Genomic DNA, 26,148 nt, shown 5'->3' on the forward strand with positions numbered 1-26,148 from the left:
CGGCGTCGGCTTCAGGTCCTGCAGGGAGCAGGCAGCCGCCTGGCTCCCCTGCCAAAGCCAACTGTGGCGTAGCCAGAGAAACGGGCAGCAAAAATAGAACAGCAGGATGGCTGCGCGTGGGCGAGGCAGAAACCACATCGCCAGCAAAACCTCCCAGCGTTATTTTAGGACCGATACAGACAGAGGCCGTGGCGTTCTGCTTGCTTTTCACAAAACACTCCCCGGGGGAGGGTGAAGCGGGAGAGGGGCGCGAGTCCCGGGCAAGGTGCGTTCCTGTCCCGCTCCTGCCCTCCCTGCCTCCCCGGCCTCCCTCCCTGGCGTCTCCCCACCGAAACGGGCTGGGCAGGAGGAAGGGGTTAATTGAGCTCGAGGCCGAGCGGCGGAGAGAGGACGGGCGGCAGTTTGAAAGACAGAGACTGGACAGCTGTGTTTGCTGTGGTATTTTTAAACGCATTAATGCAGGCTCCAATCACCCGGCCATGCTTGACCTATTTTTGGCTCAGGCCGGCCATTGTTCTATTTCTGCCGCCGCTGGGCCACGAGGGTGTCAATTCAAATGCAAATGAGTTATCGCTGCTGCTCCCGCCAACTTCGCCCAGCCGCCTGGCCGAGGGACAGGCGGCCGGCAGAGGAGAGGGGCGCGGGCACAGCAACGCGGGACTAGCCTGGGGTCATTCAGATTAAATCCTCCGGGGCTCCTGGTCCCTGGAAAGGTGGCTTATTTGGGTTGATGGTTTGTTAGAGGCAGTTTTCCACCCCCCCACCCCACCCCCCCCACCCCGCCCTGCCAGGAAGCCCAGAGCGCAGAGATATTTCTTCATTTCTCCTTCCACCTGCCGTTGGCTGCCCGAACGCAACTGCTCCAAGTCGGCAGCGCGCAGCCCCCCGCACGCTCACGGCTCCCTTCCAGCGGCCGGGGGCTGCCGCCAGTGGATTTGGGGTTTTCCCCCTCTCCTGATAGATACTTGTGCAAATGCTTAAACACTGCTAATTGCCGAAGCATATTATCCTACAACCCTCGCTGAGGAGGTAGGACCGCAGAGGGTCGTGCCCGACGCCCATGTGCAAGTGCAGTGATGAATCTCTTGTGTAGCTGAAGTGCAGACCAGTTGGAATATGCTGCAGACAATTTACGAGAGTGAATCGTGTTTTTCCTCAGATGGAGTTTCTGGACGCGAACAGCTCTTGGCTCAGCAAAGAATGCACAGTATGATCAGCTCAGGTAAGAGACTTCAGTGGTTGACCGGGAAAATACATGACAAGAAAACACCCTTCCGTTACAGAAGTGACAGTTTTTGTGGGCTTTATGTAAGTTGTTGTTAAATAGTTCTGGTAGTATTTTAGATAGCAGTTGCTGCTTTTGTAGGGAGTTTGTCTCCTTTGTTGTTCTGCTTTCCAGACACAGCAAAATGCTCACAACTGAAATCTATTGGATTTACTTGTTTGTTTTGTTGCGGGATTGCAAAATGGGGCTCATGATACAGGCTTATTTACAGGGAGAGACTTCCTCAGACAGACGTTGTCAGGAGGCTGCACTTGGAGCCCCTCATAGGCAATTCTAATCATATGGCTATTGTAAACAGGATTTGCTCTTTCTGTGAGTTTCCTTTTCCCTAGTTTGCATATGAAGGGAGTTTAATACCAATCTCTTTGTCTTTTCATTGAAGTGTTACTTTAAAATGTCTTTAAGCTGCATGGCTTACTGTGTTACTTTAAAAATATTTGTGAACCTGGCAATGGTAGTTATATATTATGACTCACTGAGGTGTAAATTGGTTGTGTTATTTAATGAAGGTATTTCAAAGCTGCTCTGAAAGAACATTGCATGTATTTGAAACTACCCTTGTATTTTATAGTTTCTTTGCTAGCTGTGTTTGAGACCTGCAAATGATGGACTGAGGATAAATTAAGTTGGAAGAATTGTTGCCATTCAGCTAAGACATCAATTTAGACAGGCTAAAAAGTCGAAATTTCAGGTTGCTCTTGCCTATTCTCTCCTAAGATGTGAATTCCAGTTCTGTTTTTATTGGACTGAAACTCTTGTCTTTTGAGGCACATTGTTACCTGTTTTACATCTTTTAAAACCTAGGTTTCTGACTTTGTTCTTCATAAAGTTAGCTTTATAGAGGACCATATGTAGAATGCAGGGTGAATTGTTTGCATGTACTTTAGTCTTCGTTTATACCCCCTTTTCTCTTTTTTCTTTTTATTTTTCTTTTTCATCAATCTTTCTTCTTTTTCTTGTTTTCTTTCTTTTGCTTTTCTTGTTTTTCTCTCTTTTTTCTTTTTTTTTCCCTATTTCTTTTATTTCTTTCACAAAGCTCGACTGTCACCAATTTTTGAAAAGAAATATGTATGTAGACCATACCTCTGTTCACATGTTACCTGTTTTGGTACACCTGTTGAGCCCATGTTTGTTTGTTTGTTTAAAAATTGTTTATTTTCCTGCTTTATAGAAAAAGAGCTTAGAGTTTTACTTGTGATCCAGTTACAGTTCCTTTGTCAAGGACACAAATCAGGTGAAGATGTGTTTATAAGTCTGAACAACGAAGCTCTAGCAAAGACAGTGGGTAAAAGCAAAAGTTTCTCTGGAAGTGTTAAACTTTTGGAAAGCCATCTACAGTGTCAACCTCTTGTTCAAGAATTATTGCTTTTCCTTAGTTTTCCTGAACAGCTCAACAGGTGTCCAGCACTTCTGTATTGGTCCGAGACAAGACTGACTGCTTCCCCTCCCTCCTGTTTGTTGGGTTTTTTTGTTTGTTTTTCATTTTAGTACTATGTCCAGTTGAAGTTAACTGTACACAAGTGAAAATCCGGAGGTTTTATCTCACTGTGCTGCCTTGTAGCTTCCAACTTATTTTTATGTGAGCAATAGCAGTTTGAAACCCAAGAGAAGGAGGAAATTTTCTATAAGTTTATAGCTCTGCTTTTCTTCTGGAAACATGAATATCATGTAACTGTTGATTTTTATCTGATAGTACATTAGGTAGGTCCACATAACATATACAATTTCCTCTGTAGTGCCAAGTAGAATAGAGAGAGGACTTTTTTAGACTAAAAATAAAAACCCCAAAACCTTAATCACGAACATTACCTAGGTGAAAGATGTTTAAGTATATATATTCTATACAACACAAATTATTCCTCTGTGTTTCAGTTGGCCTTTAAAATGCACAACTAGACTGCATGTAGTTGACATTGTGCATAGTCTGCAGCTCAGCTCATGTGATGTGAAACCACAAGACCTGGTGCTGCTCCTGATTACCTTCAGCTCCCTCCAGTTCACAGTCTTGCAGTATCAGGCCTGGTAACTTTTCAAGTATTGTCTCCCTTTATGCTGCATATAGGGAAGAAAGAAATAGCCAGGGTATGACGATATGCAGTATCATTTGGAGTAGCTAGAATCAATCATTTGAATTTTGCTTATTACAGTGTCCTTACTTCAAAGTTATCTTCACTTGCATGGATATGACTTTTAGTCAGGTTAAAAAGTTGCACATATTGCAGAGACAAGCACATCTCTGAACATTTACAATTTGCTCCCTTGATATGCTTACTTCAAAGACTTCAAGCATAATTTGAAATAGTCAATGGATTTTTAGGTTTGCTGTTATCCAGGTAACAAAACACATATATTATGCAACTGTGATTTTAAACTGGGCTGGAGCAATCCCCAAAGAGGAGAGGTTCAATGGCCAATGAATACGTATTTGCAAAGCAAAATGTCTAAGAACTCTCTCACAATAGCAGACATAGGAAATACTTCTGTCATGTGAAACAGTTCTCCTGGTATTCCCTTAATTACTGCTTTGCCTGTCTGTCTCCATCCCTGCTTGTAAGTCATACTATGAATGAGATGATCTGGATAGGTACCAATCAAAAGTCTAATTATGAATGGAGCAATCTAGATCGGCACTGACTCAAGAAGCTGTGTAATTTGCAGACACCTACACCTTACTGCAGAGAGCAGTTTCAGCTATCTTGAGAAGGCTGAACTAGATTCTCCCATATGGTACTGTTGCTGTAAAATGCAGTAGCAAGTGCTGTGCATATTTATTTAGGAAAATGATGCTGATGTATTCTTATTTGATACCATAATTATCTTAGTTTCATAATTTAAAAAAAAAATGGAGTCTAAATCCTCTTATTTAGCTGGAATTACTATTTATCTATGCTGCCCCTTTTATTCTACCCAAAAAACCTTAACTTCCATGTGTGTGCAATGCCACAGTGGACCCTAACATTCAGCTGACCCCTGATCTTACCACAATACAGATAATAAACTGTATGTCCTTGAAAAAAAACATTTGGTGCAGCACAGTCCATGGGAGAAACACTCGTTAAAATATAGTTAATAAATAACTGGTATAGGGCTAAATTTCTCAAATAGAGGGCACTTGTGTGAAGGAGAAAGAAGAACCTACCCAACCATGGTATCTGTAGATGTGAGACTTCAAGAAGCAGTGCCAAGTTCATTAACTTCTGGTGATTTAATATACTGTGCTGTTTTTCCAAGGGATAAGGTTGCTAAGTTTGCTCCACTGGCCATATCTTGATGTACAGCCTTGCAGTGGCCTGCCTGAATTCCACCTTGGCTTTTATTGAATAAGGCATCCTCTGCTTCCTGCCTAAAGCTGTTGTGTTGAAAAATCAAGAGTTCAAGGAGATCGTGAGCTTAAAGCTTGGCTTGTCAGCGAGTTGACAGGTGACCTGAGCAAGTTACACAATCCTGCTTACGTCAGCTAACCCTTCAGTGAAATACGGAAAATGATACCTGTCAGGCTCAGGAATCAATGGAGCCAAACTACTCTAAAGGGGGTGTAATGATTCAGAATGATTAATTTGATTGACTTCATCTACCTACAGGCTTGTAAAACACCTGCAATTTCACAAATGTAGTAAGTGAATGTAGAGTATTTTATTCTCTGCACCAGTCACGAAATTCACGCTGTGTCACTGGAATATAAATGACAGAATCCATGCTACACGCCTCATGTTGTACGTGGGTTGACAGGTCCTCATGAGCTATTTTCCCTTAGTAAACCCCAGTGTACAGATTTTGTCTTGTATGTTGTATCTGTCATGTATCTGCATGGCCTCATATATACATGGTTTGTTTTACACATGGATTTATATTGCCTTCAGCAAAATTCTTTGATATTTGCTCTCCTATTTTTCCTGACCAAACAACACCTTCACCTGCTCACCTGTTCCTGTGGAGAACCTGAAGAAAGCAGGTTAATTTATAGTTTTGCTCTGATATTCATGAAAAACTTGACTTATTTGCATATCTGAATCAGGTAACATAAACTTCTTACAGATACAAAATGTTGCATATCTGGTATGTCAGGCCCTAACACATCAGAGAAAGTAGAGAATGAGAATAGATATGCTGAGCTTTTACTTTGTGATTCTCTTCAGAGTAATGAAAAAATTGAGTGCAGAAATTCAGTACAGGGAAGTTCTGGATAACAGCTGGAGTGGCTTTTTCATTGCCCATTGTAAAGGCTAGGTACAAAAAAAACTAGTGCTTCATTGTAGTAGCTGAAGTATTTGAATTAATTTTTAGGGAAGAGTGAGGCCTTAGCCTTATACAATTAATATAATGAGAAAAAACAAGCAACAGAGACCGGCAGGTCTTATGTAGTTAAACTCTCACTGATTTTGGGTAGAGTCTCTGCCCAGCAATGTATAGTGGGCAAGACATTGGTTATGAATTCAGTTGAACAAAAATGTGATAAAATGGAATGAAGCTGCTTTTTCTGTTTTGCGTTATTGAGAAGACATTGATTACAGACTAATGATGCTGGTTTCATGTGTCTAATGCTGTAACAACGCTATAACATTACCTTTTCTTTCTTATTATTCAAGTCTCAGCTTCTGAAGCCATGTGATTACCTGACAGCCTTGCTTTGTATTACAAGGTATATTTATAGGTTGTGGGAAAAGCCTGGAATAAGAATTTCAAACTACAAGATTGACAAGAATAGCAAGTTACAAGGGCTGAAAAGTAAATAAAAAAGTATGCAGAACATTACTTCAAAACCTCTTTCAGTGTCTTTCTAGAGACCATTAAACCGTGCATTTAGTACAGAGGTTCACTAGTGCTGGCACTAGGACACCAGCTCCCCTCCCTCTGGTGTGTTGAGCTAAATGTCTTTATTGGAAAAGAGCTTTTTATTTCAGTCGTTTATTACTTTAGCTGTTCAGCTTTATAATACTCATTGGTTTGCACTGCACTCAAACACACAGTTTCAGCCAGAGTCTGCCGTCCTGTAAAACTGTGTGCAGAATCCATTTAGTTCACTAAGGTTTGCTCTACATATGAGGAATGCTTGTAACTCATCCTGCTGCCAAAGCTTTAATCAGACCTATGTTTCTGTACCAACTGCCCAGTCCCTTTCTTCTGCACAGTCTTTGCAGAGAAGGCAAAAGCTGTGAGAAAGCAGAATAGATAGGCAGCCTGCAAAATATGTTTGTATAGTAATTTATTTCAGGTTTTGGTGTAGATGATGGGGAAGGTTTCAGGTGTTGTTGCATTTTAACCTTTTCCAACTCCTGCTGGGGGTAGTTTTTAAATATTGGATACAATCAAAAATATCGTAGAGAAACTAATTGGCAGATATTTTGTTAAAAACATGAAAATCTAAAATGCCCTGTTCTGTGGATCTCTTTAACAGGCTGACTCCTCTGGGTCAGTTATTCTTAGCCTAGTTATTTTCATCTTATGGCATTACAGGTCTAAGATTAGCCTGTTAGGCGTTATCATGCCATCTGAGTTACCTCCTAATATAACTATACACCGGAATGATTATTTATAGACAGAGCATTCTGTCATTTTTGCTTTATTTCTGGTAGTTTAAATAAAGAAGAGCAACATTCAAGAAAAACCACAGATTCCTTCCTGCTGCCAAAACAACATGATAACTGCCTGCTGAGGAGCAGGGATATTGTTTAAAATGTGTGCTTGCAGCAGATGCAAACATCTTACCTCTACTAAAACAAGGTACCTCAGGGTACCACTGCTCCCATCTCTTCTGGAGTAGAGAGCCGGGTGGCCAGATTGATGCATCAAATGACAGAGTAGAGACAAGGCCAGGGTTGCTGATGAGAAAAAGGATAACCAGGCGCTATTTTTAGGGACCGGCACTGTCAAGCTCCATGTTCAGTGTGAACATGTCACATATGCACACAGCTTCTCCAAAATGGACCCCTCTAGTTTTGTTACATAAAAGTGATGTCTGCTGTACAATTAGTCTTCTAGGTGCTTTTCAGAAGATATAACAGGAAGCTTTAGCAAATTGTCCGATTTTTAGCTAACTTTTCTTTACGACTGCTTCACAAACATTCCTGCTCAGTAGAAAAACTTTAATCCTAAAACGGAGTTGTCGTTCAAGAACACAGTGAGGTTCATTCTCTCCTGAGGAAGTTCACTGGGATCTTTGTGCTTGCATGTGTGTAACTAGGAGCAAGCTTTTAGCTTTTAGTGACAATTTAGTGAAGAGTGGCATAAACAGTAAAGTAACAGATCTTCTGCTCGCTGTCAGGGCAGCCTCTGACTGTAGTTGTTGCTCAGGAAGCTGCCAATTTATAAAATAGTAGAATATTAATGGATTATAATTATCTAATGAACTCCATCTTTTCTTTTTTAGGTTTCTGCTCTAAATAAATGGCATGTTTCTGTCTTTGTGCGATTTCTCTGCATAATCAGGAGGCACCTGATTTGTTCTACTTTAAGATGTTACCAGTGTAAAAAGGCTTTCAAAATCAGTGGAAGCCTCTGCGAGGTTGAATGATACAGTACTGGTTTACCTCCCATTATATAATGTGTAGCTCATTTCCTTTTGTCAGCCTGGCAGTTCTGTGCATGACTGTAAAGGTACTTTGGCGTTTAGTATAATCAGAGCATAGCCTACACATCTGTTTTATTTGTTTTGTCTCTCATGGTTGTAAACTCCTTCCAGCTTGCAGAGTATACAAACATGACAAGAGCTCCGAGAATTCAAGCCTTTTGTGGATGAATATGCTAGATATGCAGGATGCTTTATTCTGATGATAACATGTTCTTTCTAGTAATGAAACTGAGTATCATCAAAGGGAGACAAGAAGTAACAGAAAAAGTTCTTTGATAATGCCAAATATATAAATCATGTTTTTACAATCAAAGCCTATTGTTCTCTTTCATGATCCCTGTGGTTGAAGGTATGCATGCCAGAGGGAGGAACCGCAGTCATTCAATTTCAGTGAAGTCTGGAATGGAATAACGAGAAAGCTTAATGTTAATTTAATAATTTCCCCCAATTGTTCTGTTCTTAATCCAAGTTTCCTTTTTCTTTCTTGGTGCCCAAGGCCACCACCTTTTTGGTGTTGTGCAGTAACAATATGAGAGGGAGCAAGGAAAACAGTCTGTTAGTGCTTAATCATACATAGAGACTCTTTCTGGAGTTTCCTACCCCTGTTTCCATTTAGTAAAATGTTAGTGATGGCCTTTTTATTTACCTGTTCACAACTTCATTTTTTGCGGTTATGAGTTCTTACTTCTCTTCCTCTACTTGCTTGATTTCTAGATAAACGCCTCTGATGAAAAATGTATATTTTTCCTAAGCCTTGTAAAGTCTCTTTCTTGTGGACACAAAAGAAGTAAAACTCTAGGACTGTTAAAGTTTTTGATATTCGAATTTGAATCTGACCTTGAAGATTTAAAATGCTTAAAAGAATATATATGTATTGCTATATCACAAAGAAACGTAAAGTAAAATACCTAGATATTTCAAGATTTCAAGCTGACATAAGTAGTGATGGAATTAGTATGGGGCACAGAATGGTGTAAGAAGTAGCAAATGGGAAATCATCAGTATTTTTATTTATATTGCCTTTATATTAACATAGCTACTATTACATGTAGATACATAATGTTAAAGGACTATATAGAAATTAGTGGAATGCCTCAAAAGGCTCATCGTAAAAATCCTTGCACAGCAGTAGCTGAAATCTAGTGGAACCTAAATACAGGAGAGCACTTTACCTTGGTCACAGTAGCCTGTGTCATGCATATGCTCAAAACTATTCCAGGCTCCAAAAGACAGATCCACTCATTCCCACAAACATATCAGAAAGTTGGCATCCTTTTATTTGCCATAACTGTTTTTCCTGGGGGGTCTATTTCAGAAGAAGAAGGTTTTAGCGTATTGTTGCTTTTAAGAATTGTCAATAATTATTATAGAAGTAAATGTAGTAAGTTTTAGTTAGGTTTTCTCAAGGACTATGAGAGAAAGACTGGCAGGAGAAAAAGAGGTTTGAAGAAGTTATGGGACAATTTTATAAATGGAGTAGTAGGGCAGAGATGAGCTATACAAGCACTTCCTCTGTTAAAATGCTGGTGTGAGGGAGGGTGGGAAAAGCACTGAAGATGCAAGAGAACTATGTGGGAGGTGGAAACCAGTGGTTTTGGAAGTACAGTTCTAACTGTCCATAAACACAGGAAAAATATAGGTGAAAACAGTTAGGAAAGTGATCAAGTAAGATGAGAGAAGTTTCTATCAATAAAATCTTCACTGCCATCATGAGGAATACATGGAAAAGTGGGAATATTTTAGAATCAACAAAAGATGTTAAAAACAACACAGGGCTGTGTTACTCTTATAGGAATTTCTCTTACATTGTAGAGACTATTTTTCTGTTTTCTTGGTTTGAGAATGAGATTTGTGAGAGGGAGAGGTGTAGGACACAGTCTGTTTATGCACACACTGCAAATTCTGCTGCATCTCACCATCCTGAACTCCTTCCCTCCAAATGTAGCTCAACTTTCCTGGAGAACCTGCAGAGCAATCTCAGCAGAGCTTTGCCATAAATTTCCATCCCTGTGCCAGCTGCACCATCCTTGTCTTACCTTTTCTGTTGACCTAGTAGGCAGTTTTCTGAGCTCTGTGTTTATTTCCTGGTTTTGGTTTGTTTTATTTTTCTTCTCGTGCCAGTATATACAGGGTGATAATGATGGAGCTGGGGAACTTACTGAGACAAGAAGGGAAATTACAAATGACAACATTAAAGGGCTACAGGCAAAAAAATAAAGAAAGAATGCTAATGCAGCTGAATTAAGTAATGATGATGCTATGGATGATTAAGAATGCTAATACTGACACAGCTATATTGTTTAGAAAATAAATGGTTAGAAATAGGAATATATAGAAAAAAATAACCCTTGGGCTAAAAGTCTCAGACCTTGTCTAAGAATGAATGCCTCTCTCTCGTTACTGGTCGTGCATATCTAGTTGTCACTGATATGCGTATATAATTACAAAGATGTATATACATGTACTTACCGCCAATCTTACTCTGCCTCTCCTCACTGAGGACACTCTGGTATGGCTATATTAAAACCTCTCAAAAATTTTGGGAACTCTAGGTTTCACAAGTTAATTTGGGTAAGTTTGAATGAGTGCCTAAGGTGATTTTCTTCTTCTGCAGGCCTAGCAGCCCACCAGAGGCAAATGTGCATCCCATAAACCTCATTGTCTGCCTGCTCTTCTACATCTGCAGATACCCAGAGGTCTGCAACAGTTCGTTTGTTCCCAAAGACCTCAGGAACTCGTTCTTAAGGACCTGGTTTTGTTATTTCCTCTAGGGAATGCTATTGCTAGGCCTGTTCTAGGTGGTGACTAGGAGCTCTAGGTGCAACTCTAGGTTTTAAAAATTAGTAACCAAATAGGCTTTAGTGTTGTCCTGCAGACTCAAAAAGACATGAGTGAGTGTAGAGATCTGGACTATTTCTTTCTTAATTTTCCTCTTTCTCCTTTTTTAAATCTTTTATTTTTATCTGTGAATGCTGTGTCTGTGGTTGTACAGATGTAAGGCCTCAGTACATAGGAGTGAGGGAGGCCCGTTGAGGTGGCAGCTGGCATTACTGTGAAGGAAGAGCAGACATCCCATCATCTCCTTCATCCTGGGCTGTCATTCTTCTGCTGAACAGTCACATTGCTTGTACCAACACAGGTATTCATGTGTCCATTGGGACTGATGAACAGCTGCCCCTGGTTAAAATGTGACTTGCCCCATATCCTGTGCCACTGCTGTGTGTGCTTCAGTGTGGGGAAGGAGGGCATTATTCTCAGGGTCAGAGGGACCATGAGTGGGGAAGGGAGGGACAACCATTCCTCTCAACTTCAGCTCTGGCATACGGTGGCCCCAAATATATGTAAAACTGCTACCTGGGAAATACTCTGGAGAATACAGGCTTTGCTCCTCTCAACATTTAAAGGACAGAGCCTAAAATTTCATGCTTATTTAGCACCTTGCTAAACTCCATTGAACTACATAGCACTTTACCATTAAGTAGAATTTATGCTAATTCAGTCCCTATGAAGCTGCCAGTGATTTACCCTTCATCATCCATAGCCTTCATCATTTCAGCTGTTAATATGAAAGGAAAATACCCTAAAAGCGTACATTGTTTCGTATTAAGTAGAATACTATATGTCTGTTGGCCTCAGAAATTTGCACCAGTAGCTGTCTGCACCTCAAAACTGTTTCAGTCCTAGTGCAACGCCACATGAAGAGTCTGTTCCAGGAAAGTCTTCATGGCTGTTACATTCAATTTCTGCTCCATTCTTTATACCTGGAGAAAACGTTTTGCTAGAGATTCTTCCACTGACTGCCTCCTATCCTCCTCTACTTTTTGTAATGTAAGAGTGCTTTGGTATGTTCTTAGACTTCCTAGACAACCTGGAAATCGGTAGAATTCAAGTTATGGGAGAAAAATTTTCCTTCCTGTGATGCTGTTTCCTGGTTGCTGCTTAGGCACTGGTATCAAATACCAAATACCAAATGTAAACCAAAACCATGATGTAACTAACTGATTCTGACATGTTAGCAAACACAGATCAGAAGGACCATATAATTGTCAAAGTTGTTGCTGTAAATTTCTTACTGAGTGCAGTTTCAAGTTGAAGGCATAGTTTGACTTTTATGGCTGGCACTAGGCTGTGCTGAGCCTGGTGACACAAAGTGCAGACATCTTTTGGATCAGAACCCCTCAAAATTACTGTGCTCTCCACCCTAACAGCCAAAGTGGAAGATCACAGAATCACAGAATATTTCGAGTTGGAAGGGACCCAAAAGGATCATCGAGTCCAATTCCTGGCCCAGCACAGGACCATCCCCAAGAGTCACACCATGTGGCTGAGAGTATCGGCCAAACGATTCTTGAAGTCTGTCAGGCTTGGTGCTGTGACCACTTCCCTGAGGAACCTGTTCCAGCACCCAGCCACCCTAAGAACCTTTTTCTAATATCCAACCTAAACCCCCTTCGGGCCATTCTCTTGAGTCCTGTCATTGGTCACCACAGAGAAGAGATCAGTGCCTGCCCCTCATATGGCTTCCCTTCAAAGCCCTTCATCATCTTCATTACCCTCCTTTGGATGCTCTCTAAAGCTTAATATCTTTCTTATATTGCAGTGCCCAAAACTGCACACAATATTCAAGGGGAGGCCCCCCCAGTGCAGAACAGAATGAGACAATCCCTTTCCTCAACTGGCTGGCGATGCTTTGCCTGATGCTCCCCTGGACACAGTTGGCCTTCCTGGCTACCTGGACACTGCTGATTCATATTCAGCTTGCCATTGACCAGGACCCCCAGCTCCCTTTCCATAGCACTACTTTTCGGCCTCTCATTCCCCAGTCTGTACATACATCCAGGGTTGCCCCATCCCAGGTGCAGAATCCGGCACTTCCCCTTGTTGAACTCCATATGGTTGGTGATTACCCAGTCTTCTGATGAGTTCTCTCTGCAGGGCCTCCGTGCCCTTGAGGGAGTCAGCAGCTCCTCCCAGTTTTGTATTGTCTGCAAACTTGCTTAGTATCCCCTCCAGTCCTGCATCCAAGTAATTTATGAAAATGTTGAAGAGCAGAGGACCTAAGATGTAGCCCTGTAGAACCCCCTAGTGACAGGTCCCCAGTCTGATGTTCCCCCATTCACTGTTACCCTCTGTTCTCGGCCTGTGAGCCAGTTGCTCACCCATTGCAAGATGTGTTTATCCAGCTGTGTGCTGGACAGTTTATCCGGAAGGATGTGGTGAGAGACAGGATCAAAAGCTTTACTGAAATCTCAAAAGTTTACATCAGCTGGCTTCCCTTGATCAACTAGATGGCTTACCTCGTCGTAAAAGGAAATCAGGTTTGATAAGCAGGACTTCCCTCTCATGAAATCATACTGGCTATGACCAGACTGCAAGGAGAGAGATCTGAAAGGAGAGAGATTTTCATTGCTGTTGCTTTGTGTACAAGTCTGTACATCTGAACTGGTGACAGCCTTAAACTATGTCCCCAGTGGGACAGGATGGAAAATCAGAAGCATTAGTTAGTAACAGTCATATGGGAAATAGCTTGTTCTGTCCATCTGTCAGGACTTTGTATTCAAGTAATTGTCCAAAACCTCAGTAGAGAGAAGAAAACTCATCTTTCTCCTTAGATAACATGTTCAGATGCTTAAACTTCATGATTCGGAATGCAATCATTATGTCTACCAGGAAGACAGTAGTTACTTTCTGCAGGAGAAGGGCTGTATATATTACTCTTACATTTCTGCACTGTCTGCTTTGTTTTTATATAACCCTTACTTGCACTCCCCAGAAGGACTGTAGTTATGCAAATAATTCTCATTTATAATATGGTTTTCCTCTTCCCATATAGATAGATGGTTGCTTAGGTGGATATAAATAGTATGTGTTCCATGCAAAAAAAAGCATAGTAGTGCAAATGAAAATCAGACTCTTTCTACTTATGGAAGTCTTTTTAAGCTCTTAATCATCTTAAATCCAATTAGTCTTTTCCTGTTTCTGACATGGCTCCCTTTGAGATAGGATAACAGAACTGAAATATTCCTGGTGACGAAGACTCATTAATGAATATGAAAACTTACTTTTATCCTGCTTTCTGTACTTTTCAGGTTTGAATCTTGCTGTACATTGACCACATGTTGTCACTGAGCTGTCTGCAATGACAACCATCTGTTTTTAAGATTATATTAAGGTTAATGAAGCACAGTAAAGTATATTCTATTCATTCCTCCCAATAGAAATTACCGTGCACATGCAAAAAATGAGTGAACTCTTCTATTTTGTTTCCCAATCACAAAGCTTTATAAGGACCTCTGTCATTCCTCAGAGCCTTCCATGAAATATCCTGAAGAGATTTGTTTCATCTGTGGTTTTAACCCAATCGATCTGTTTTTCATTACTCTTCTTTCCAGACCTCTGTTAAAATAGCAATTACTGTTGCCTCACTGCACTATCAACCTTTTTTTAAATTCAAAAAGAATATTTATTTCCCTTCTGCTTTTTATCTTTAAAACTGTTTCTGATCAGCGATAGAGTTCTTCACATAAAGTTACAGAACAGGACACAAATTCCACTGAGGCACCTTATGAATGACGTTTTGCAAGTCCAGATAAGTCTGTAGACCAGATCCTTGGCTGGTACCAAGTGTCACAGCGTCAATGAAATCCAGACCCTTTCTCTGTCACCGTTTTGTTAAACCTTTGAAAGAATTTGTTACGCTTTTGTCTCAGAATATGTATACAATTAGAATTCAAAGCTCACAACTGCATCTTACAAAGTCAGTTTGCATCAAACTTGATTTGTTCCCTAAATGTCTATGAGATTAAAACAAGTTAAGTTTAAACAAAAATTGACTCAGTTCTGACTGTTAACAGGGGATATAGTTTCTTAGAGAACATATGGGGAAATAATATCTCTTTTCCCTTTTTCTTTTAAAATTATGTACATGGCCCTCATTTGGCTAGAATAATTTTTTCCAAGACAAAACATTAGAAATTTTAAATTCAAAATAACTAATTTTAAAAATACCAGGAGATTAAAGCAATTACGGTAGTTTATGCATTTCAGCCTTGACTCTTGTGTTCACAATTATACTGGCCTAAGCAGATACTATTTAAAATGAAAAAATTTTTTTTTGTTTCATCACTCATTTTCGATCCTGTCTGTAGTTGTGGACCAAAGAGTTTAAAATGAAAAGAAAATATAAAGATTGCAAATCTGATATAAATACTAGAGGATAAAATATGTGAAGAGGGATTAAGGGAGGTATATTTATAGCCTATAACAGAGAGAGCTCAAGGGACATGGGCACTGGCTATAAATAACTTCAAGGTAACAATATAAATGAAGGAAGGGAATTATTTGTTCTCAAAAGATGGTGAAGCATGGAATAATAGCCTGAAGCAAAGCAAAGCAAAGTTTAGGTTAGATGTTAGAACTTCTTTCTGTCAGTAAGAGCTGTTGAGAGCAGAGACTACTCTTAGATGGAGTTCTGTTACAAAATTCACAGGGCCAGACTTAATGGTGCAAATATTTTTTTTAAATTTTTTTAGCTGTTACGTTTTATCATGCCCACATTTCATGGTATGCATTAATTTCCCTTGACACAACATTCCTTCCAAGATTAGTGAGCAGTTTTAACCAGATAAAGGGTAAAAAAATGTTATTAGTCAATTATAACCTCATTTATTAGTTGGATTTAAAGTTGTATTTAATCAAAGTAGTGGAGTCTCCTGATATTATTTCTTTTGGTCAGAAGGAAGACCTCTGTTCTCAACAATCCCTAGATGAGATGGTGGCTTTTGAACACTGTAAACTTAGGTTTCTGGGTAAGCAAAATAGTTTCTGTGAATTGTACATGATGATGTCAGAACAGGGGCAGTTTGCTGGGTACTGCTGTCTTCACTAGAATGAAATAGCTTTTGTAAGTTGGGTGCTTGCATGCTTCAAAGTGGTATCTGTCACAGCCATGAAAGAAGAAAAAAGGGGGAGATAAGGCATGAACCCCAGAATGAATTGGAGTGTTGAAACTATCCTATTGCCCACAGCTATAGATCTCTGAAAACAGTATGGCTCTAGTCTAGGTCAACACTTGTACATGTTTACCGTTTCTTCGTCCTTTAGTTCAATGTGTGTATGGTGTGCTTCCTAATGCTGGGCATTTATTTTGCAATTTAAAATTTTTAGACAAGATGCTTTTGCTATAACCTGGCTAAAAGAAGTCAACACCGTGCCAGTGAGAGCAACAGAGGAGGCTTGAAAGACCAGAGTTATTTCAAGGTGGTGTCAAATATGTTTGAGAGAGTGTATAAGTGAGAGAGAGGAAGAAATCAATTGAGTAAAGGTGAAAAACTGCAGGTGTATTTGGACCTCTGCAAATGGCATATCACTTACCTGATCAGCTTACTATGGCTTTTCCAATACTCATAGGCTTTTATGTGTCACGAAAACAAAACGACAAAATAAAATGTTGCAGTGTTAAATTAATATGACAGCTGTTTTTGTCTCTGCTTGTCTAATTTATAATCCATTAGGCAATAATAGTTTTGAGGGACTTGAGGCTTTAGTTGTTACGTACAATATCCATAGAAAATATTGTTTGAGATAATATTGATCAAATCATATAAACATATTTTACTTGCATAGCTTCAAGAAGTAGCTGTATTTTTACAAGAGTAATATAATGTCTACTCATTTCTACTCAAGATTTCATACTCAATAGTCTGATACACTTGAGCTGTTAGCACTACTAGACATATCTGCTGCTATTAAATCAGGCAGGGTCTCTTCTAGAATTACAGGCTTTTGGGCACACTTGAACCTGAGATTTTTAACTGTTAGTGGATTTGATCCAGTGTATAATAGCTCAAAACATGGAACTTTAATCTCTCAAGCATTTAGTTAATATTTAGCTCTTTTCCCTGTCTCTCCTCTGTATCTCTTGGCTGTTAATTTTTGCAGCTTTGAAAAATCTCTGTCTTAATAAGATAGTTGATATTATTTCACGTGGATAATAGAAGAAAAAAATGAAGATCCTATGTGGCAGAGGACAGCATTTGATTTTATATTTACCACCTCTTTTTGGCCTCACTGAAAAGCATGTTCCCTCTTAGGCCAGATGGCAGCGCTGGAAGAATAACTTCTCACTCAGTGGCCAGCCTTTGAAATCTGGAGTACTGTTAGGTAGATTGGATACCTCCAGTCCTCCTGGATTTGAGATAAGTTTTTAAGAGAGCGCTGGTTGTAGCTTGGAAATCAATGGTAATTGCCTGTCGTCTCTGTGGAGCAGGCACTGTCTTCCTCCTGGAGTAATTTGCCTCATTTTACTCCGTGGTCTTCAGATTGTACATGCCAGTGTCTGACTATTGACAATTTTCTGGCAACTAATAATTTCACTTGGATGAAACAAATGTGCTTTGGGGAAATTCCAGCCTTTCTAAGAGATTAGACTGCTAGGAAATGAAAGATCTGGTTTAATTTATGAAAACTTCAGTCCAAACCTGTATGTTTGCAGGTCTGTATAAAACATAGTATTTCTTTATTTTTCTTCTTCACAGGGCTTGCCATGCTCCTCTCCTCTGTAACCTTTGATTTTGTTTTCTTTCCTGGGAAGGTGCCATAAAAGGTGTTTCTCACAGTTTTCTTCTTGGTATGACCCACATAGTTGAGAGCGGAGCTGGCTGGTGCCTCTGATTGAACTTCCCTGAATTGCATTGCTTTACACTGTCAGAAAAACTCAAGGGTGTTGGGACATGATAGTAGCTACACAGTGGTCCTTGTACACACAGATGTGCTCTTCCCATCATGAAGGAAAGAAGGTGAAAGTGTTTATAATCTGTCTTGCTTGTGATTCTTTGGCCTGAAGGATATCTTACATGTATAGGATTTGTTTATATTAGTTATAAGGCCCCTATGCCTTAAAAGAATAAAGAACTTTGCGGCATCTTGAAAATTGGAATAGATTAAATTAAATTAAGAAAAAAATTACTGTTAATTTCCCAAGATTATTAGGATGGCACTTTGACTTTTTAGATAAGGACTAAAGAAAGCAATCTGCAACCCGTCAGTTTTCCATTCAGTGAAAATGGCACTATGATGAAAAGTCTAGTTATTTGATGTGCATAGTGACAAATTTCAGTATTTAATGTTCGTTATGTTTTGAATGAGTTGTCCATAAATACTTTAATATATTTTTTTGCCAAGAGGCATCTTTCTTACACTGTAAAAAGTCATTATTACTTTATTATTTCAGTTTCTTGACTGACAGTATTTTTGTTTCATACTGACCTTTCCCAAAATTAAATAAGATTAAGTCAACTTTTTCTGAATTTTTATTTTTATTGTCATTTTGCCTTTGTTCTTCATGCAAAGCTATGAATTTAATCATAACATCTTTGGAACACTTGGATTCTTCCTTGATATGGTGAAACCTGTTCTTATGTGGGGAGAAACTGCTAAATAAGAAAAAACAAATACTAGAAAATAATTTATAATTTGGGAAAATTTTTTTGCAGATTTTCTGTGCCAATTTTAGAATTAATTCAAATTACTTGGATAACATATCACAAAATATGAACAGCTCTCAGTTATTCTGGTAACAGACACTTTCTCGCAGTGTTCCTCAGGGCATGTCTGGTAGATGGGTACCAGTTCCTGTCCACTTCATGTTTTGACTTTGTCTCCTAAGCAATTCAAAATGTTGATCAGTTGTTCACAGTGATATGAATAGATACCCAGCTTGTCCAAAATCTAAACATTTACTGCTGTTCCAGAATTAATGATCTTAATTTATATCTGATGCCAGCTGGTAAAGTCTGGAATTAAATTGCCATTTTCTTTCAGTCGCTTGTCTTTATATATGGAAAAATATTCAGAAAAAGTTACTCTCTGATTTGAAGTTTCATTTGCTTGTATGTAGGCCAAAACCAAATGTTATACATCTGTGAAGGCTTGCATACTTTATGAACTTGAAAAGGGAAGCATGAAATTAAGTATTATTCTTACTTATTATAGAAAGAAAAAAATCACATGCTGATGTTCTTCAGTCTTTCAGGAAATATTTTATCTTTAGAATGGAGGCCCCAGGGCTGCCGTGCACAGCTGAGCCTGAGTCCTGTGCAAAACTATATATTCTTATGTGCTTTTTTCTGGCACCTGTGCCTACACTGCCGTTGTTGGTGGAGAAGTGAGAAAACCATACAGGCAGGCAAGCTGTGCTGAGCTCCCTACTGCTGAAGCTACTCTGCTGTAAGTAAGCAGAGAAGTAAATGAAAGTTGTCCCATTTTCATTACTGCACTGTGTTTACGCCATTGGCAGGAGCCCCAGGACATGCACAAAGGTCACTGTGGGGAGAAGGCTGTAGTTAATTCAGTTTTCTAAGTCTGGAAATAAATTCTTGATAAGTAAAGTTATGAATAAAATAACGTGTTACGCCTGTTGAGCATTGTATGGACTTTCTTCTACAAGCTGATAAATATTTTTTTTCTTATCCAAAAAGGCAGGTACCCTATGTTTAAAGCTCTGATGTTTAAGAAACCCATGCATTTTTCATCCTTCTGAAATGGTATGTGTTATACCTGGACCTCACTCCCTAAATGCATTATACAGAAAACCTTTTGTTGACAGATTCTGAGAACATTAAGTCAAGAAAAAAATCCTTATGTTTAAAGAGTTAGGTGAGATTAAAAGACTGTATAATAATTTTTATTTATTCATTTCTAAGAATTATTACAATGGCTATGATAAAATGATGAAGTCTTACACTTCTGCTGTCATAATAGATATCATTAGATCTTTAACTCAGCAGATTAAAAAGTTTTGTGTGGTCACAAGTATTCGAGACTTCAAATTAATAAGGATTTTTTCCAGTGGTCGCTTGGTTGGATATTCCTCATCATCTTAAACTTGATTGCAGCCTTTGAAAGTGCTTTTTTAAACTATGTTCCTTAAAGCAGAGGCAAATGTTCTGAGGAAGTACTTTTGTTTGGAGAGGAAATTAATTTCTGGTTTCATGCTTACAAAGAACTTGATGAAAATATTTTACAGTTCAGGAAACAGCAGGACTCACAAGTTTGTATGAGACCTTACGCTGGATAGACTGTCAGTTACCTGTAACTGGATTACCCAAGCTTTTCAGCAGGCAAGGGAAAATGCATTTTAGGACATCAAGGTGGAATGATTATCAAGTTCCGTAAGTTACGTGTTACCCTTTTGTTTTAACCATTTGTTAGCATGAAAGAGCTAGAAACTTTTCTTTCATTGCCAATGGCTGTTTCAGTTTTACTGTTTGGGTATATTGTTTTTTCTTGTCTGTTCAAGAATCTGATTAGAACTGAATCATCATTGTAGCGGTGTCAAAAATGATAAGGCTTACTTTTAAACCAGTTTATCTTTGAGATTTTCAGACTACTGTGATGTGCTACTAACATTTATAGTTTAGAAGGAAATGACAGTAAATATTTGTGAGGCTTGTGAAGGTGTCATTCAGCTTTCTGCTAAAATAAATGTGGGTTCATTTTTTTTTTCCTTCATGTTATTTTTGGCCAAAACATTTCAACCATTTTTGAGAAGGGAGCTAGACAAAAATAAACTATTCTCTCCTTGAAAAGTTCCATCAGTCTGCCTTATTGTAGAGTATGAAACTGGTGTTTTTTGTGCTTTAGATCGTGAATTTGGCATATATTTGTGGCTGAAAGGCGACTTTTCACTTTCACTGGGCAAATCTATTTTTGTTGGCCAAATTTAAATTGCAGATTAAGTTTTACTTTGTGTCAAGGTATTCTGTCTTTGATTAGCATTTATATTCTTGTTCTTTTTATCAGTCTTGTTTTTCAAGACAGGGGAGCCAAAAGCAGCCCTGGTGCAACTCCAGGTGCCTGAATCAAAGGGATCCAGTTATATCCATCACTTGCCTTGCAGACCCCTCCACCTCCATCACCAAGCATGATAATGAGTAGACTTTGATGAAAGGCCAGTTGGTAACTGGAACCATAAGGGAGAGAAGGGGAAAAATGAAAACTGAATGGGGAGGAAACTGAGTGGTCAGCCAAGGAGACTATGTCTGGTTGAGGACTATTGAGAAGCTGGGACATGGTGGGAAGAATGGAGCTGGATGAACGATAGAAGCTGGGACTGGCTTGAATGGAAGTGGCAGAGAATGAATAAAAAACCTGAGAAAGACCAAAAGTGCAAAAAAATTTTAGGATTAAAAACTCTGTAATCACATACCATTTTCTTCTTATAGGACTTTTATTTTATCTATGTCCAGAGTAGATGAAAGATGAAAATGTTTCTGTAACACCATTGTTCCATGACTGGCTGCAGGCATTATTAACTTCACTCTGTATCCTACTCAGTATGCTAAGTTTATCAATTTTTTCACGAGTTCATCTTTTGCAACTTTCCTAAATTCTGATATATTCAACCAACACCCTTCGTGAAGTGTAAGAGGTTGTTGTTGCTGTGTAATGGATGGGAACTAAAGCAAACAGCATTTAAAATACAAACATACTGAATATCTATGGATTCATGGTGCCCTCGTTAAACAGAAGAGGGCTTGAGGTTTCAACATGCTTACTTTATATGGAACTGTTGTTTAAGGCAGAGTTTGGTGGCTTAGTGTTGCAGTCTGAGTAGAGTTCTTTTAACATAGATAATATAAAAAAAGGTTTCGTTCATTTCTTCATCTTTTAACAAAGAGGAAAAAGATGATTTATCTTTATGCAGGGTGAAGTGAGCTTCACTACAGGCACCTGAGCCCTGTGTCTGGCTTTGTGAAAATGTTATATATGATTTCTCAGTCATAACATTTTCTTGCAACATATCATTGCTTTGGATTTTGCTAAAGCCTGATTAATTAAGAATTGCTGAGAGTGAGCAACTGATATAAACCAAGTTCATACTGTAATATTTCTGAGAAATGCTGTCAGTTCTTCTGAACTATTTTTAGTGGTACTTCTTTGTTTCCAGTGGCTTTTTTCCAACATGCAAGCTGTTGTTTTGCTGACTCACTGTTACAATTTCAGAAGTATCCTGGATACAAATAGTATCCCTCTGTATTCACTAGCATGTTCTGCTTTGCTTTAGATTAGCTTTGGATATATTATCAAAATGTCTATGGATACTTAGCCTTGGAATTCCTAATTAGCTGACAATACAAGTAAAAACATCTAAAAAGGATCTTCAAGCTTACAAAGCTTGCAAAATTGGGAACTTGGGATATGTCAGAATTAAGCTACTTGTGCAGATGGTTATAATTCACACACTTGTTTTAGGGAGCTCCTAGAGAATATAGAGAGTAAGCATTTACTATGATATGAAGTTTGAGGAACACTTTGCAGTTTGATTTGAATGACCATGGGCTTATCCCAAACCTGCTACCTCAGAATAACAAAAGCTGTTCTTTCCACTGTTTTGGGGGTGAATACCATATTTCTGAATCTTTCTACAGAGACCAGGAATTAGAAAATTCCAGTCTCTCGGTGGCATTTTTTGGTAGCTACTTAAGTTGCAACAAGAAGGAATACCAGCAGCTTAAGTGTAATATCTTGCCAGCTGACTCCAATAACTGCCTGGACAGAGCTGTAATGAACGGGGTAATGCTGAAGTGGAGTGAGTGAGGAAGGGAGGAAAGGAGGAGGAGGAAGCTGTAATGTTTCTCCTGTGAGTCTTTGGCAATAATTTCCAAACAGTCATGAGGAAATGATTTACTGTCAGCCTCTCTCCAATTAATCAGCTCAGTTTTCAATGTAAGCTTGATTGTTTTTGCAACCATATGCAGTTTCATGTCTCTCACATTCAGGAGAAATGAGAAACAGAGTTTTTCTGCAGTTCTCACAGGTAGGAGAATTTTTTTTTCTTTAGTAATTTAATTGGCAGTTGTCTACATTACAGAGATGTAAATACTGTTTGTACACTGTAGTTAGAATCCCTAATTAATGGAAGTTGGACTCTTGAGTTCTTCCTATTATGCTCTGCCATCACTTTTACAGAAAGACAGACCAAAGGATCTGAGTGCTTCATTGCTCCTCCCAAATGCACCAAGCTGACACCTCACCATCCTCTCTTTCTTCGTGAGTGCTGTGGTGAGATGGGGCTTTCTCACAGCCAAAACACTTAGTCTTGCATGTATAAATGTTAATGTGTTAAGCAGGGGTAAGGATGAAGAGAGGTGCATCCTGATTTTGCTTATCTGTTTTTTTTAAATACTTTTCTGGCTCTTTAGTTTCTGTCTAGGAAGCAGAACTGACCAATTTCTCATTGCCTTCAGCAATTATCTTCTCATGCACAACACAGAAGCTTTGGGCTTTATACATGGCTCACCTAGAGCCAGAAGTGTACTCATTTGAATGGGCATGAGTGGAAACTCACTGAAGTGTTCCTTACTAGTAATGCTTGGGTCAGGGATAACAAATCCATTTGCTTTACAGCCACAGGTGCTCTGTTGCAGTCACTGTTCAAAGCTGCTTTGTTTTTTGAAGTAAAATGAAGCGTGCCATGAAGTTACCAGATTAAATTCACCCCTCTGAATTCTCTGCTAACCTATCAAAAGCATTAACCAAATGTAATGAAATTAAGGCCTCAGATTTACCAAGTATGTAATTTGCTGATATGTGAAAGAGCCTTGGCTCACTCTCTGCACTTGCTCGTCCTTGAAACATCTACCTTGACACAGGGATTCCTGTAATACGAGTGACATGAGAGTGACTATTCCAGATAACAAGCCTGGAATCAATATAATATATAATTCTACATGGAACTTAAGCACACAAATAAGCTATTTTATAGTCCATATACTAAAGTGTCTTCCTGACACTTAGACAGTCTTTTGCAGGATATCTTATAGCTTTACACGGGTCAGCTTTATTTATAGACCATTCTACTCCCTTAAAGTAAAGCTATCAGACTGATATAGATCCTTTTTGTAAGCTGTAGTTAGAATAATTCTTAGCTTGGGAAATACGTTCATGTATTTATACCCCATCTCATTAGATTTTTTTTTTTAAGTCCGTGATTTTTTTAGTTCTAGAGGAGGTATTTCAAAAGTCATTACCGATTTGAATTCACAGTGTACTACAGTCATGATTCCTTATGATAATTACAGCTTCTGAATTGCGAAGAAAGGACAATTGATATGGAGAGAAGGAAGCTCAATTTTTGTTCTTTCCTTCTGTTTCACATTCAAGTAACTTCCCACTAGGGGCATAATCTAGTTATTAGTTTAAAAACATTTAGAAATATGCAAACATTTTTGTAGTAATGATAACAATATTAATAACCACAATAGTAATAGAAGTAATAATAAATTTGAACTGTGTTGCTTGCTTCTCCCAGTGGCAATAAGCCACAGGTACAAAAGCTAGATAGAAAGACAAGATAAAAGCTTGGGTGGATTCTCACTGTGAAGGGCAGTATTTTATTCCTGAAGTAGTAAGCAGTTCTTCTGTTAGCATCAGTTCCTTTTTTTGTTCTTCTTGGTACACAGTGCAGAATGGAAAGGGAGACATTAAAGGCAAAAAGATAAAACAAGAGGTGGGAGACAGGCTTTATTAGTGGGGACAAATGAGGAAGTGAGAGTGGAAAGAAAGGAACAGTGCTGAAAGCAGTGTGGTGTAGGGGTAGGTAACTGATTAATATGGTGAACAGCCTCAGGTTTTTTTGAGGAGGATGAGGAGACATTAAAGAAAAGCAGGAATGATCTTCTGTTGAGTTACAAACATCAAACTGGCAAAAAAGAGTTAATTAAGTTATATTCTAGCAATAGAAAACCAAATGTGAGATGACATTTTAGCTGTGAGGCCCACTTTAGGCTGTTGAAAAGTAGCGGAGTACTAACAATGTTCTATTTTTTCCACAGCCTCAAGAAAACCTCATGGCTGCAGTGTCGCTGCTAATTTACTTTTACATTTCATCATACGTTAGTTTTCTAAAGTACACTGTATGTCTTCCCAAAGCTTTTGTTAGACCTTTTTTACATTTTAAAGGTATATTTTTTACATTTTAAAGATAAAGGGTGTCTGTACTTCTTTATACTATTAGTGTAACAGCTTACATCATGATTGTCTTAGCAGAATTAAGAGTAAATAATCTGTCTCCATAGAATTAATTTTATAACTTACTGGAATTTTACTGAAACAAATACCACTGAGAAACACGTGCTTTAAGCTTGCTGTTAGGTAGTTTGAGGGCACATCTCTGCTGTTACACTATCTCTTCTCTTTCATTTGGGTACAGGTTTGTTTTCCTTATTCATTTAAAAATAAATGAGAGAGAGAGAAGGAAGTGGCCATATTGAGCCTGTATTGTTTCTACAAGGGTAGCTTATAAACAGATTATCAAAACAAACATTTGTGCCACACTTCATTCCACAAATAGAGAGCTATCTGATAGTAGTCAGCATGGTGCATCTCGTAGAGAACTTGAATTTAATACCAGCGTTAGGCTTTATGTAAGAAGATAGCTTATAAAACTGGAGCCCTGCTTTGCTGTGTCGATGTGTCTGGAGCTCAGAATAAAATTGAGTTTCCTGCTTTAGCTGTATCTTGATCTTAAAATAACCTGCAGAAATGATAGTTCTGATTACGGGGAAAGTGAAGGACTTAGAACATTTTCCTAATAAAGTCACGGATGACACAAGACATAGTCATCTGTAGTCTGTCTGTAGCGAACATTTCAGAGAGGGAAACAAGCCTTTGAAATTGGATAATTTGATTTGCAATCAGGCCTAATTACTTTAGGAACACAGAAAACCTTTGTTTTTGACAAAAATAATCACCTGGAATTCAATTAGAGGAGAACAGGCCATTTAAAATACAATAGATACCACACAATATGCATAGGAAAACTGATGTCTCAGGGGAGAGAGCTATGTTTGAAATGGACTCCACCTGTCATTTTTCTTATTACCATTTCTGAAATAAACAATTGAGCTCAAAGGACACATCACCCTAAAGGATAAATAAAACGCTTGTGACCGAAAGTACACTTAAAACCAATGCACAACAGACAGTAATTTAAAAGTCTTAATGAAGTTTTTTTATCATCTTTTGAGTATTACTGAGCTTTACAGCCACAGAAAACACTTCAGGGAAGTAATTAATACTAGAAGAAAACCTGACTATCCTCATAAAAATTGCAGATTTGAGACCACCACTAGTTAACTGAAAAAACAGTGTATAATTTGGAGTTAAGACAGTTCAGGTTAACTAACATTATTAAAGAACCTTCAACTCTTCTCTGGGGTTTCTTTTTGCATGCTATAAATTTGGTAAATCTTTATAAATTACTAGCAATATTTAAAGGCTTAGTCATTCAGCA

General features: G+C 38.7%; 1 protein-coding gene across 16 annotated transcripts in view; it reads left to right on the forward strand.

Moving 5' to 3' along the window:
• Positions 1–26,148, forward strand: part of HDAC9 (histone deacetylase 9) — a 456,848-nt gene that overhangs the window by 181,150 nt on the left and 249,550 nt on the right. For 3 of the 16 annotated variants that reach the window (XM_027639050.1, XM_027639056.1, XM_027639052.1), the window contains exon 1: positions 783–1,222. In XM_027639050.1, coding sequence (XP_027494851.1) covers positions 1,117–1,222 — 106 coding nt within the window. In that variant the 5' untranslated portion in view covers positions 783–1,116. Of the gene's footprint in view, positions 1–182; positions 266–399; positions 439–628; positions 714–782; positions 1,223–26,148 lie in introns of those variants that run through there. The other 13 variants (XM_027639049.1, XM_027639051.1, XM_027639057.1 and 10 more) reach the window with 9 other exon arrangements.

The sequence above is a fragment of the Corapipo altera genome, unplaced genomic scaffold (genome assembly GCF_003945725.1).
Source record: "Corapipo altera isolate COAL_440 unplaced genomic scaffold, ASM394572v1 44, whole genome shotgun sequence".
In the NCBI taxonomy this organism is placed as follows: domain Eukaryota; kingdom Metazoa; phylum Chordata; class Aves; order Passeriformes; family Pipridae; genus Corapipo; species Corapipo altera.